Source organism: Canis lupus, chromosome 2 (genome assembly GCF_003254725.2).
Source record: "Canis lupus dingo isolate Sandy chromosome 2, ASM325472v2, whole genome shotgun sequence".
Taxonomy (NCBI): Eukaryota; Metazoa; Chordata; class Mammalia; order Carnivora; family Canidae; genus Canis; species Canis lupus.
In genome coordinates this window covers 49368912-49381809 of record NC_064244.1, presented here as the reverse complement: position 1 = coordinate 49381809, position 12898 = coordinate 49368912, and the positions used below count along the sequence as shown (strand labels likewise).

The window sequence follows — 12898 nt, the reverse complement described above, 5'->3', positions numbered from 1 at the left end:
ATGCTTGCTTACTTTTAACTGTAGGTCAGATATTGCATTTGCTGAACGGTTTGTAGAAAAATGTAGTGCCTGAGATGATGTTATTTTCCTTCAGTGACAGTTTATTTTGGGTTCTGCCAGTATATGAAGGCACTAGCAATCCAAGATCACCTTAATCCAATTTCAGAGACTGAGATGATTTGAAGCTGTCTGTATTCCTACACAGGCCTGTCCACTTCCAGTTAGCCTTCACCAGGAGAGAAAAGACCCAGACCCAAAATATTCACAGACATCGTCTTTCTAGGTCCTGGAGTCCATTCCCTGTCCCCTCTCCTTAAGAGGCTATCAAAAGCAATGCATTATATTTTAATCTCACCACTATGCCCTCTGAATTTAGCAAATTTTCTTAAGTGAAGAGTTGCCCCCAAATCTGCACCTCCATTCTTCACTGGCTCTTAGTCATGAAAGTCTTCACTCTCTTGTTAGTTCTCTAATGTGCTAAATATTTTTTAAAAAGATTTTAAATATTTGTCTAGCTTTTCCAGTTTAGCTCAAATTACCTGGCCCACCTTTACCCAAAGTAGAAGACTCCTTCCTAACACTGCTTCATGGTCTCCAACAACTAATGACTTTGACCCATACTTCACACTATATACAAAAAGTAACTCAAAGTGGATCATATACATCAATGTAAAATCTTAAACGATAAAATTGCTAGAAGAACTGAGGCACCTGTGTGGCTCAGATGGTTAAGCATCTGTTCTTGGCTCAGGTCATGATCTCCAGGTCCTGGGATCAAGCCCCACATTGGGTTCCCGGCTCAGCAGGGAGTCTGCTTCTCCCTCTCCTTCTACCTCTCACCCAACTTGTATTCTTTCTCTCTCAAATGAATCAATAAAATCTTAAAAAAAAAAAAATTTTTTTTTAGAAGAACACATAAGGGAAGATCTTTGTGACCTAAGTCTAGGCAAAGATTTTTTAGATCCAACATCAAAATTTCAATCCAAAAATTTAAAAAGTGAACTAATTAGACCTTATCAAAATGGAAAAGTTGTTTTTTGAAAGACACTGGCATGAAGATGAAAAAGAAGCTACTATTAGGAAGAAAATATTTGCAAAATTATATATCTGATAAAGGATTTATATCCAGTATATATAAAGAACTCAACATCTAATGGCAGATAACCCATAATAAAAATGGGCAAAAGAACTGAGTAGTTTGCCACAAATTATAATATAGATGGCAAGATTATATATTAATCTATATATAATATATATAGATGAAAAGATGCTCATCATTATTAATTAGAGACATGCAGATTAAGCCACAAGATGACACTACAAACTATTAGAATGACTAAATTTAAAGAGTTCTAGGGTGCTTGGGTGGCTAGCTCAGTCAGTTAAGCATCTGCCTTAAGCTCAGGTCATGATCCCAGGGTCCTGGGATCAAGTCCCACATCAGGGTCTCCTCAGTGGGGAGTCCTATTCTCCCTCTCCTTCTGCCCCTTACCCCACTTGAGCTTCCCCCCCCTCCTCAAATGAATAAATAAAATCTTAAAAAAAAAAAGAATGACTATACCACTGTTAATGGGGATTGAGGATATCTCTCTCATACATTACTTGTGGGAAATGTAAAATGGGACGACTTGGCAGTTTTTAAAAAGTTAAATATAACCGATTACATGACCCAGCCATTCTGGTCTACATCTTTACCCAAGAGAAAAGTATATGGTTACATAAAACCTTGTGGAGTATCATCTGTATCATGGAATACTACTTAGTAATAAAAGGAATGTTACTGATATACACAGCCACATGGATAAATCTCAGAATACTTATGCTGAGTCAAAGTAGCCAGACAAAAAAGGGTACAGTATACCATTCCATTTAAATACAATTCTAGAAAATACAAATGGTTTTATAGTAATAGAAAGAATTTCACTGGTTGCCTGGGGATTGAAAAGGGGATTACTCAGAGGCATGAGAACATGTTGGACCTTCAAGAATATGTTCACTGTGTTGACTGTGAAGGTTTCAAAGGCACATGCATGTGTCAGAATATAACAAATTGTTCACTTTATTCTTCAATGAAGCTGTTAAAATATTTTTTCTATTTTCTGATGACTGTAGAATCTGTTTCTTAACTGGTCCTTTCTGATCCCTATCCAGTTTATTTTTATTTTTTTTTAAGACTTTATTTATTCATAGAGTCAGAGAGAGAGAGAGAGAGAGGCGCAGACACAGGCAGAGAGAGAAGCAGGCACCATGCAGAGAGCCCGACATGGGACTCGATCCAGGGTCTCCAGGATCACGCCCCCAGGCTGCAGACGGCGCTAAACCACTGCGCCACCGGGGCTGCCCCCTATCCAATTTAAAACAGTCCTTCAGGGCAGCCCCGGTGGCATGATCCTGGAGAACCTGGATCGAGTCCCATGTCGGGCTCCTTGCACGGAGCCTGCTTCTCCCTCCGCCTGTGTCTCTGCCTCTCTCTGTCTCTCATGAATGAATAAATAAAAATCTAAAAAAAAAAAAAAAAAAAAACAGTCCTCCAGTCACTATATTACATTGTCCTGTTATATAGTTTTCATAGCCCTTATTATCTAATATTACTTTGTTATTTGTTCATATATGCTCATTTTACCATAAATTCATGCTCAAAAATGTAGATTATCTTGAGTCGTCTTCATTCTTTTCTTTTTCCCCATACAAGTTATATAATTATCTACTTAAATGAAGGTTAATTTCATTAATTCCTCCAGCAATTATTTGTTGAATGCCTGTATTTTGCCAGTCACCATGTCAGGTACCAGGAATATAGAGATGAATCAGTTATGACTGCTGCCCTGCAGGTCACTGTTCTAACTATTGCTCAACTTACTGCCCTTCATTTTGCAGTGAAATCTTACTTATTTCTTAAAACCTGGCTTGAAGACTTGGTCAAGTTTTCCTGACCAAATGGACTACTACCTTTTTGATTTTTCCTAGGTTTATGTTAATATTACATAACAGCATCTGTTAATTGTCTCCCTGAATTCATTCTCCCTCTTTACATTTTAGTGATAGGACAAAACGCCATCCTTCTAATCCCCAACATTAAGTTTAAGCTAGGCACTCAGCCACCCAATGTAGCTTAGCTTTTCTTACAGCTAGGTAAGAATAGTATCTTACCTAGCTGATTCAGAATAGTAGGATATGACTACTATTAGTATGTCATTAGTATTAGCATTAGTATGACTGAAACTGCTGTGTGCAACTTTTGGGTCAAGTACATCTTCAAGATGAAGCCACTTGTCTGGTACTTATTCTTTCCCCTTCCTTCCTGCTGAACACGGATATGAAGGTTCAGCGAAGGGCCAGGTTCAATGATGTAGGCTATGAAAACATCCTCAGAAATGGTAGAAAAATAAAATGAAAGAAACTTGGGTCTTTGAATGAGCTGCTAGCCATGAAGTAGTTTCCTTCTTTCTACTTTGTTGGGTTAATTTTGCTGCATTTTTAAAGCTTCTTTACATGGGAAATGTTTCCAGTAATTTCCTGAAATAAGTCTTAAAGCTATAATTTTCCTTCTAAGTATTGCTGTAGCCACATCAACACATTTGGAAATCAGTAACTTTAAATCAATTGTTCTTAATTGTTAACAACTGTATTTTGTTAGAGCAGGTAGCTGGTTTGAAAACAATCCTCTGAAATTTTTCTAACTTTCTTTATAGCCCACAATGTGGCCACTTTCCATAAAAGTTTCAAGAGTGCTAGAAAAAGAGTCTGTATTCTGAAGTTGTTGAGGGCTACACTCTGTTTATGTGCATGATATCAAGCATGTTAATTGTACAGTCCAAATTGTCTATGTTCTTAATTTTTTATAAGCTTATTTACTCAGTTACTGAGAAAAGAGTATTAAAATTTCCCAATACAAAGGACTTGTTTACTTCTCCTTATAAGCCTATCAGTTTTGCTTCATGTATTTTGTGTCTGTATTACTAAGTCCATTCACATTTAGGACTATTACATCTTCCTGGCAAAGTGAAGATGTTATTACGTTGAGTCCCTCTTTATGCATAATAATACATTTGCCTTAAAGATGCAATTGTCCAATATATTTAAGATGTTTCTCTTGTAAATAGCGTAGTATTGAATTTGTTTTTCAGCCCAGTTTGATAGTCTTGGTGTTCTAGATGAAGAGTTTAAGTTTTTGAGTTAGTTCAATGTAATCTATCTATATAAAATATAGATCTACTGATCTATACACTGCACTGTTTTTAATGTTTTCAGTATACATGTCTTTTTCTTTTCTTTCTTGTCTCCTTTCAGATTGAATTTTCCCCCTCTAATTCCATCTTTTTCTCTACTAGATTAGAAGTTATGACCTTTTCCTGTCCTTTTAGTAGTCTTCCTAAAAATATTAACATGGATATTTCATGTTACAGTCTAAAGTTACTTTGTATTTCCATCTTCCAGAACAAAGATCCATACGAGAATACTTTTCCAAACTCCTTTTACCTGCTTTTCCAACTTAAATACTATTTTTATTATGTATTTTATCTTTATTTTTTTTAAGATTTATTTATTTATTCATGAGAGACACAGACTGAGAAAGAGAGGCAGAGACATAGGCAGAGGGAGAAGCAGGCTCCCCACAGGCAGCCCAATGAAGGACTCCATCCTGGATCCCAGGATCACAACCTGAGCTGGAAGGTAGGTGCCCAACTGCAGAGCCACCCAGAAGTCCCAATTTTATCTTTATCTTAAATACAAGACATTATTATTTTACTCATTATTTCTTTAGATATATACGTACTACTTTCTATGTTCTTTTCTCTCTGCAGTACAGATCTATCTATGCTCACTTATCTTTTGCTTGAAGTATGTCCTTTAGAATTTTCTTCCTTAGGTAGGTAGTAAAATATGTTTTTCTGTCTGAGGAAAACTTTCCTTCACTATACTGAAGATAACAAGCTGTCTTATGTCCATGATCATTGCTGTTGAGAAATTAGCTCTTGCTTTTTAATTTTATTTATTATTTATGTTTTTTGGAGCTCACAATGGGGGAGGGCAGATGGAGAGAGAGAACATCTCAAGCAGACTCCCCGCTGAGCACAGAACCCAGTGCTGGGCTCAACTGCACAACCCTGAGAATGTGATCTGAGCAGAAATCAAAAGTCAGATGCTTAACCAACTGACCCACCCACGTGCCTTTTTTTAATTTAATTTAATTTAATTTTTTATTTTTTTAATTATTTTTTTTATTTTTTTACCACATGCCTTTTTTTAAAGGTAATGTCTTTTCTCTCTGGCTGCTTTTAAGGTCTCTTTGTGTTGAATGCTTTGAATATTATCATGGTGTGAATACATCTGGATTTATTCTTACTTACCCTCTTTTAGGTATTTTCATTCTTCTTTACTCTATGAATTGATCTCTTCCATTTGTTACAGAAAATTTTCAGCTATTAGCTCTTCAGATAGTGCCTCTGTTTGTCCTTTGATTCTCTCCTAGAATTTGATTAGATTTACTGGATATATTTTTTTCTTTCTATTCTTCTATGTCTCCTAGCTCTTTTTTGGGCTGACTTCCATATAATTTTTCAATTCTTTGTTTACCAATGCTATTTTAAGCTATGTCTAATTTGCTATAAAACCTATTGAATTTTTAATGTCAATTATTATAACTTCATTGCTAGGTTTCCTAAGTTACTTTTAAAATCTTCTTGTTCTATATATTTTTTAATGTTTCTTTTCTTGAAACATGTAACATATAATTAACACTTAATATCTAAATAAAAACTGAAGAATTTGTGAGTCTGATTCTGTTGTCTGTTATTTCTATTAGCTTTTTGTCAAGTATCTGGTGTGTTTGTCTTTTCATTCAGAGCTACTCATTTTCTTCCGAACTTTCTGTGAGCACAGTGAATGAAAGTAGGTTTCTACTGAAAGGATTTATGTTTGCTTGTATCAGACTTCTGGGGGTACTGAGGATCCAGGACTGTTTCCAACTGAGTTCTTGGTTGAGGACAATGAGGCATGATAAAATTGGGCTCTAAACTGATGAGAAGACTTTCTTATTGCTAGAGTCCATAGGAAATGTTCATGCCCCAAAATAACTGCCATGATTCAAGACAGGCAGTTTTCCTTGTAGTTCTTTGATGGGAGTGAGGTGATTCTGCTTATTTCTAATTCGTCCCGCCACAAAGGATAGGGATGTTTGGACTCCCAACTATATGGGATACTCTTCTATTAGATACTCCCTACTTTGAGAAAACCTTAGGTTTGTAAGACTTCAAAAAACAATTCTCTAGTTCAGCCAGTTTAGCAAATGTCATTAGGGTTAAAGCCAGACCAAGTGCTCCACTTATTCTCTAAATTCACATTTTTACTTATTCCCCGGTTTAGTTATTTCTTGTTTTGTTTGTTGTGCAAGTTCATAAGATAATATGAGAAAATGTTTTTATATTATATCCAACATTTTTAGTTGTTTTCAGTGGAAGGATTAGTTTGGACTCTTAGTCTGCCATGTTGCCAGAAATTAACCTTTTCAAAAAAAAAGAAATTAACCTTTTCTCTAACATTTAAAAAAAATTTTTTTTTTTGCCAGACATTGCAAAGTTACATGTTTAGCCTTTGAAAAGACACTACAAGTATGACAATAATCTGCTCTTCAAAAAAGACTCTAGGTTTGTAGAAAGGGTTTTAGAAACAATTTTTCTCACCAAAACCAAAGTAGATTTCAATAAATACCAATGAAAACTTTGTATCTCTTCAAGGTTTGATCAAATTGAAAAACAGAGCCATGGAAGCCAGAGTACCTGAGCTTGCTGTGTGATCTTGGGTCAGTCCCTTAATTGGTGGCCTTTGGCTTTTTATTTATTTATTTATTAATGAGAGACAGAGAGAGAGAGAGAGAGAGAGAGGCAGAGACACAGGCAGAAGGAGAAGCAGGCTCCACGCAGGGAGCTGGACACAGGACTTGATCCCGGGACCCCAGGATCACGCACTGGGCTGAAGGCGGCGCTAAACCACTGAGCCACCTGGGCTGCCCTGGCCTTTGGCTTTTGATGTATATGATGAAGGGGTAAGCCTGGATGCTCCTTGCAGGACCCAAACTCTGTAATGACTGCACAAAACTATTCATTGAAAACTAGAGCATAGTCAAGATCAGAGTTTCTTTTTTAAAAAAGATTTTATTTATTTGACAGAAAGAGAATGTGCACAAGCAGGGGAGTGGCAGGCAGAGGGAGAAGGAGGCAAGCATAGGGAGCCTGATGTGGAACTCAATCCCAGGACCCTGGGATGGTGACCTGAGTGGAAGGCAGATGCTAAACTGACTGAGCCATCCAGGAGCCCAAGATCAGATTTTCTGATGTTCAAGACATTCCTTAAAGCTAGCCTACTTTCATATTTTAAACACAATGCAGCATAATGTTTTAAATAGGCATATTTGTGTGGCCATTAAAAAAAATCAATATAAACTACTTATGTACTTCAAAATAGAGTCTTAAAGATTCTTAATATTTTGATATCTTTTGACATTCTGAGAGAACTTCTTCATTCTTTTTGTCCTTTCTGGCATTTCAAATTTTTTATTGTAGCTATTAATATAATTTAGGGATTATGTGTTTTTTGCATGAAAAATTACGAATACTCAAAAGCTGCATCTATACTGTCTGCCAGGAGTTTATTTTGAAGAATTTAGACAACATAACCACTCAAAAGTATCAGCATATTGCATTAATTGTTAAAAAAAAAAAGATCAACTTAATTCCACACAGATTAAACTGTCCAAAGTAAGTTTTAATGAAACATATTCACAGGTTTACACTCTAAAGTTGTGAAAAGATTATCTTTTTCAAATTTGATTAAGTGCTGCAAGATGTGGAAGAAACTCAGCACTCAAATGAATTATATGTTTGATGTCATTTTTGGCAAAACCTCATAAAATGTCACATAAAAGAAAAACATCTCACTTAAAATAAGGTCTTGACAGCAATCTGGAATAGTTAACAACTCCACTCCCAAATGGGAATGCTGGTTATAATCAAAATTTAATGACGATATTAGCTCTACCCTTGAGACAATCTAAACATCAAAACAAAACAAAACAAAAAACAACATGTGCATATCCACCCACATACCCCTCCTCTCTTACTTTCTAAAGATGACAAATTTGTAATTATTTCAGTTCATGCTCTCAATATTGATTATAATGTTTCCTTGCAGATTTATCACTGGCCACTTGAGAAATGAAGAGGTGGCATGCTGCCAGGCAATGTCAATCAAGTATTTTTGTTGTTGTTGTTGTTTAGAATTAATTCATGAGAAGTATAAATAATGCTGGTCAGTAATGGAGATGGAGTCCATGGGTGTCAGTGCCCTCACACCTTATAAACCCTAGAGCTGAAAATGGTGGGAACTTTTTACCTTTCAACTACATTTATACAGTCTTTACATCCATCCATTGTCCTCTATATTCCTCTGATATGAGAAAATTAAGAGGAAGAATACATCTAAAATCAGGTTGTTTAAGAGTTATCAATTTTACTTGTAAAGTTTTTTAAAAAGCATATTACAAACAAGACTATGATAAAATAGCATTATGGAAAATAATACATGTGTGTTTCTGGCATGAAGATAAAAAAGTTGAGAAATATATCACACAGTTAACAATGCTGGTCTTTGGCAGAAGTATTATGGGGGTGATTCTTTTTACTTTTTTTAAAGATTTTATTTATTGGAGAGAGCGTGCATGTGCGCAGGCAAAAGCATGCGCATGAGTGGGGTGAGGGGCAGAGGGAGAAGCAGACTGCAGGGAGCCTGATGCAGGTGTCCATCTGGGGACTCTGGAATCATGGCCCGAGTGGAAGGCAGATGCTTAACTGACTGACCTGGTGCCCGTACAATGATCTTTTTATCCTTTTTATCCACATTTCTGATATTTTTGCAAAGGTTGTACATTACTTTTATAATTGGAAGAAATAATACAACTTTTTAAAAAAGAGACAGTTAAGGCCAGAGATTATTACTAACCTGTATCAATTAACAAATCTATTTTTACTGCGTTAGTAATGGCATCAGTATTAGTAACAGGAATACAAAGTGCAGTTCCTAAAAATATAGCTAAAGGTGCTTGTCAAATTTCCTATATTGGAATTGCACCCATTACCAGGCAGAAGTAATTCTTATTTCAAAACTATTTAAAATAAATAAATAAATAAATAAATAAAAGTATTTTAAGACAGTGAAGGGTTACAAAGACATACCTTTAACACACTGGCTCAGAAAAACAGCAACAGATGAGAGTTAAGTTTCTCATTGTATATTTTATTTAAAATATTATTTTATTTATATTATTTATGTATATTATAATATACATAATATTATATTTATGTATATTATTTAAAATATTACTGAAAGACATTGTTAAAAATATAGCATGCTTTCTGCTATATTTTTCTATATTTTTTCTATATAAAAATATAGCATACACGAAGGTAATGACATGTATTTAATAAAATTTTACTTTAGAGACTGATTACCCTGCAATAGAGGGAGTCTGTTTTTCTAGGACTTCTAAGAAATGAAATATTCCTTACAACTGAATATCTCAGAAAAGAGAATCTTTATCTTTAATTGATTAAAATGATTAAATTTTTTTCCCAATTAGAATTGTTGCCCAATCTCTCTCTGCCTTACTAAACAATAATAAGGACCATTAAACTTTTCTTAATTGAAAGAGCATCAATAACTTTAATACTATTTGCTCTCAAAGTATAACGAAGTACCACAAACCAATAATATTGTTACTATTAGTTCCTGTGTTTTCTTGCTGTCAAGCGGTCAGCTATCACCTCTTGCTGCTGCCAGAATGAATGTCCCTTGCTGTGCCTTTCTCTCTCACTTTTTCAATTTTAATTTTGTTTAAGTCCCATAAAATAGTGGGCTAGCAAGATCCACAGGCCAGGCCCTACCTACCCTGGATTTTCTTTTGTTTGCTTGCTTGCTTACCTATCTATTTATTTTCTAATTCTTGAGGTATATTTCATATACCATAACATTTCCCCTTTTAAAGGGTACTCTCCCTCACTTTTATTTTTCTTTAATCTGTTCTGTATTTAGAAACGAATAATCAGTTAGTACCATACACAAAGTAAGAATAAACAGAGGATTACTGATGGCTGGCCTGAGAGGCTTTCTATGAGTCAAGTACAAATACACCTTTACTTTTTTATGTAAATAGCATTAAAAGTTAGCATACAGACTAGATTAAGAGTTGACTGTGGGAAAAATAGGCTTGATACTTATAGCCTCCAAGAAAAAAAATGATGACTCAAGTATCTGAAGGAAGTTAAGTGCTTTGGAAAAAAAGTACCAGTTTGCTTAGAGAGGGGAATGAATTTTGCATGGTGTTTAGGCACAACACAGAGCTAACGTTCCAAAAGAGCTTCTGTTTCTTATAAAAACCAAGATTAAGCTAGTTTAACATTATATGATAGATGAAAAGTAGTCATAAACGATATACTTTTACAACCTATCAAGCCTGAGAGGCCTTAGTCTGACTTAATCCAAAGAGAGTCTCACGAAACCTGAAATGGTCCAGTGTAATTTGAGAGGTACACAACACTCTAGGGATGTGTTCATGAAGAGGCTTTCAAATTCTTTCTTGATTTACAAGCTCAGATTGCCCTCCCTCCTCTAATTTCTGGCACTAGTTAGAGAATAGGTATTGTGTGCTTTGAACTTTGAAAAGAGGATCTTTCCAAAACTGATTAGAGAATATGTCTAAACCTGTACCTCTATGTGACTATGTTCAGTTTGATACTAGTTTTGATAGGAAGAAATTCAAACCTGGAAAGGACTTAGAGACATAATTTAATGAAAAGGATTATATAGTTTGTTAAAGATCTTGACAGAGTCAATACAGGAAACCAACTCTATCTCCAATTAACTATCAATCCTATTCCAAATTGGTATAAAAACCATATGCACAGGCCTGGATGATTTACAGTGGGACTAAAGAGACTCCCAGGCTGTAAACAGGATTGTCCTTAATACATCTCTTCTGACATTGCTGGTATTTAAAGTAAAATACTACATTCCTCATTCACCTAAACTGGGGTGTTAGAACCTATAGATTCTGCATTCAACTGAGAATACAATTTAACTGTTTTATTTTTATTTTCTTTAAAGATTTATTTATTTATTTATGAGAGAGAGAGAGAGAGAGAGAGAGAGAGAGAGAGAGAGGCAGAGACACAGGAGGGAGAAGCAGGTTCCATGCCGGGAGCCTGACGCGGGACTCGATCCCCAGACTCCAGGATTGTGTCCTGGGCCAAAGGCAGGCGCCAAACCGCTGAGCCACCCAGGGATCCCCTAATTTCACTGTTTTAAATCGTAGAGTCAAATTTCACACTATCATAAAAATTTCTAATTATAGACGAATGTAATGGCTTTATTCCTCAATGTTTTCTTTCATTTTCAAAAGTGAAGCCTTTTTTTTACTTTTTTGGTGAAACCTCTTTTAAGACATTATCTGAAGCCTTTAGACATATTTAGATGGCAAACCAATGGCAAAAATTATGAGGTTATATTTATGTAATGCTTTTCTTATATTCTTTCTATACTTATGTAGAAGTACAACCATATTTGTTATCTGACAATATCCTTGTGATATAAGGAATAGCAGACTTTGAGCTTTCCTGAGAACACTGAAGAAAAAAATAAATGGTCCTATATACATTTTTACTTCATAGAGAAGCTTTGTTTTACATTGGTTTGCAAAAGATTAATAGGTTGGCTCAACTGTAAGTGTATGTTTTCTTATGAGGGAAGAGATGTTAAGAGGTTTATGGATTGTGCATTAATATTCTTGGGGGAGCAGCTTTGTTGAGGCATAGCTGGTATATAAAAGAGCTGCACTTGTTTGGACATGTATAGATTGATGGGTTTGGACGTGTGCCTGTACCCATGGCACTATCACCATAATAAGGTAGTACTGAATAGCAATATATTTAGGATTGTTCAATTGTATGGGGCCCAAAGTATTTATTGATGTAAAAGCAACAAAAGTATTTTATTTTCTGTTATGATGGAATTAAAGGAGTTAATAAAAAGGAAATACTTAACAGTAAAACATTATAAAAATAGGAATAACACATTTTATTTATCTTAAATTTATACAGAGAGAAATAAATGGGTCCTGATTTTAAAGTAACTTGGCTACAGAGAGAAATAAATGGGTCCTGATTTTAAAGTAACTTGGCTACGGTGATAGAAGAGATTTAGAAGTACAACTATAGGGATCCTTGGGTGGCGCAGTGGTTTGGCGCCTGCCTTTGGCCCAAGGCGCGATCCTGGAGACCCTAGATCGAATCCCACGTCGGGCTCCCTGCATGGAGCCTGCTTCTTCCTCTGCCTGTGTCTCTGCGTCTCTCTCTCTCTCTGTGTGACTATCATGAATAAATAAATAAAAAAACCTTAAAAAAAAAAAAAAGAAGTACAACTATAGTTAGAATATAAATTCCTGGTTGTCTATACACCTTTGGCTAAGGATCTAGCTCAAGAAACTGGGTAAAGATTATAAAACCAAAGGCACTCTGATCAAAGGAGACTTCCTAAGACGACTGAAGCCCTGATAAAGTATCACATCTATTAGAACACTTGGCTAAATGCTAAATGGGAGGCCTCCATTCACACAAGGCCAAAACTGGGAAGATGAATGCACAAACATAGAATGCAAAGCTTTTTTGTTCTGATGATTTCTTCTCAAGTACTTTTAATCTGAGGATAATACGTTAAAGTCTAAAATAGTCCGCAAGTATTAGACTTAACAGATAAATTAATAAAATTGGGAAATAATACTAATGGATGTTTTACTTAAGAATGTAGACAACCTCATACATAAACCCCTTTTAAACAAAGAATATTATTA

At 35.3% G+C, this 12898-nt stretch overlaps 1 protein-coding gene across 2 annotated transcripts in view; it reads right to left on the bottom strand.

The window, feature by feature from the left end:
• Positions 1 to 12898, bottom strand: part of CWC27 (CWC27 spliceosome associated cyclophilin) — a 192142-nt gene that overhangs the window by 82936 nt on the left and 96308 nt on the right. Inside the window, exon 12 of one of the 2 annotated variants that reach the window (XM_049103136.1) lies at positions 10827 to 12443. The exons of the other annotated variant lie outside the window; for it this stretch is intronic. Coding sequence (XP_048959093.1) covers positions 12187 to 12443 — 257 coding nt within the window. The 3' untranslated portion in view covers positions 10827 to 12186. Of the gene's footprint in view, positions 1 to 10826; positions 12444 to 12898 lie in introns of those variants that run through there. 2 annotated transcript variants of the gene reach the window in all.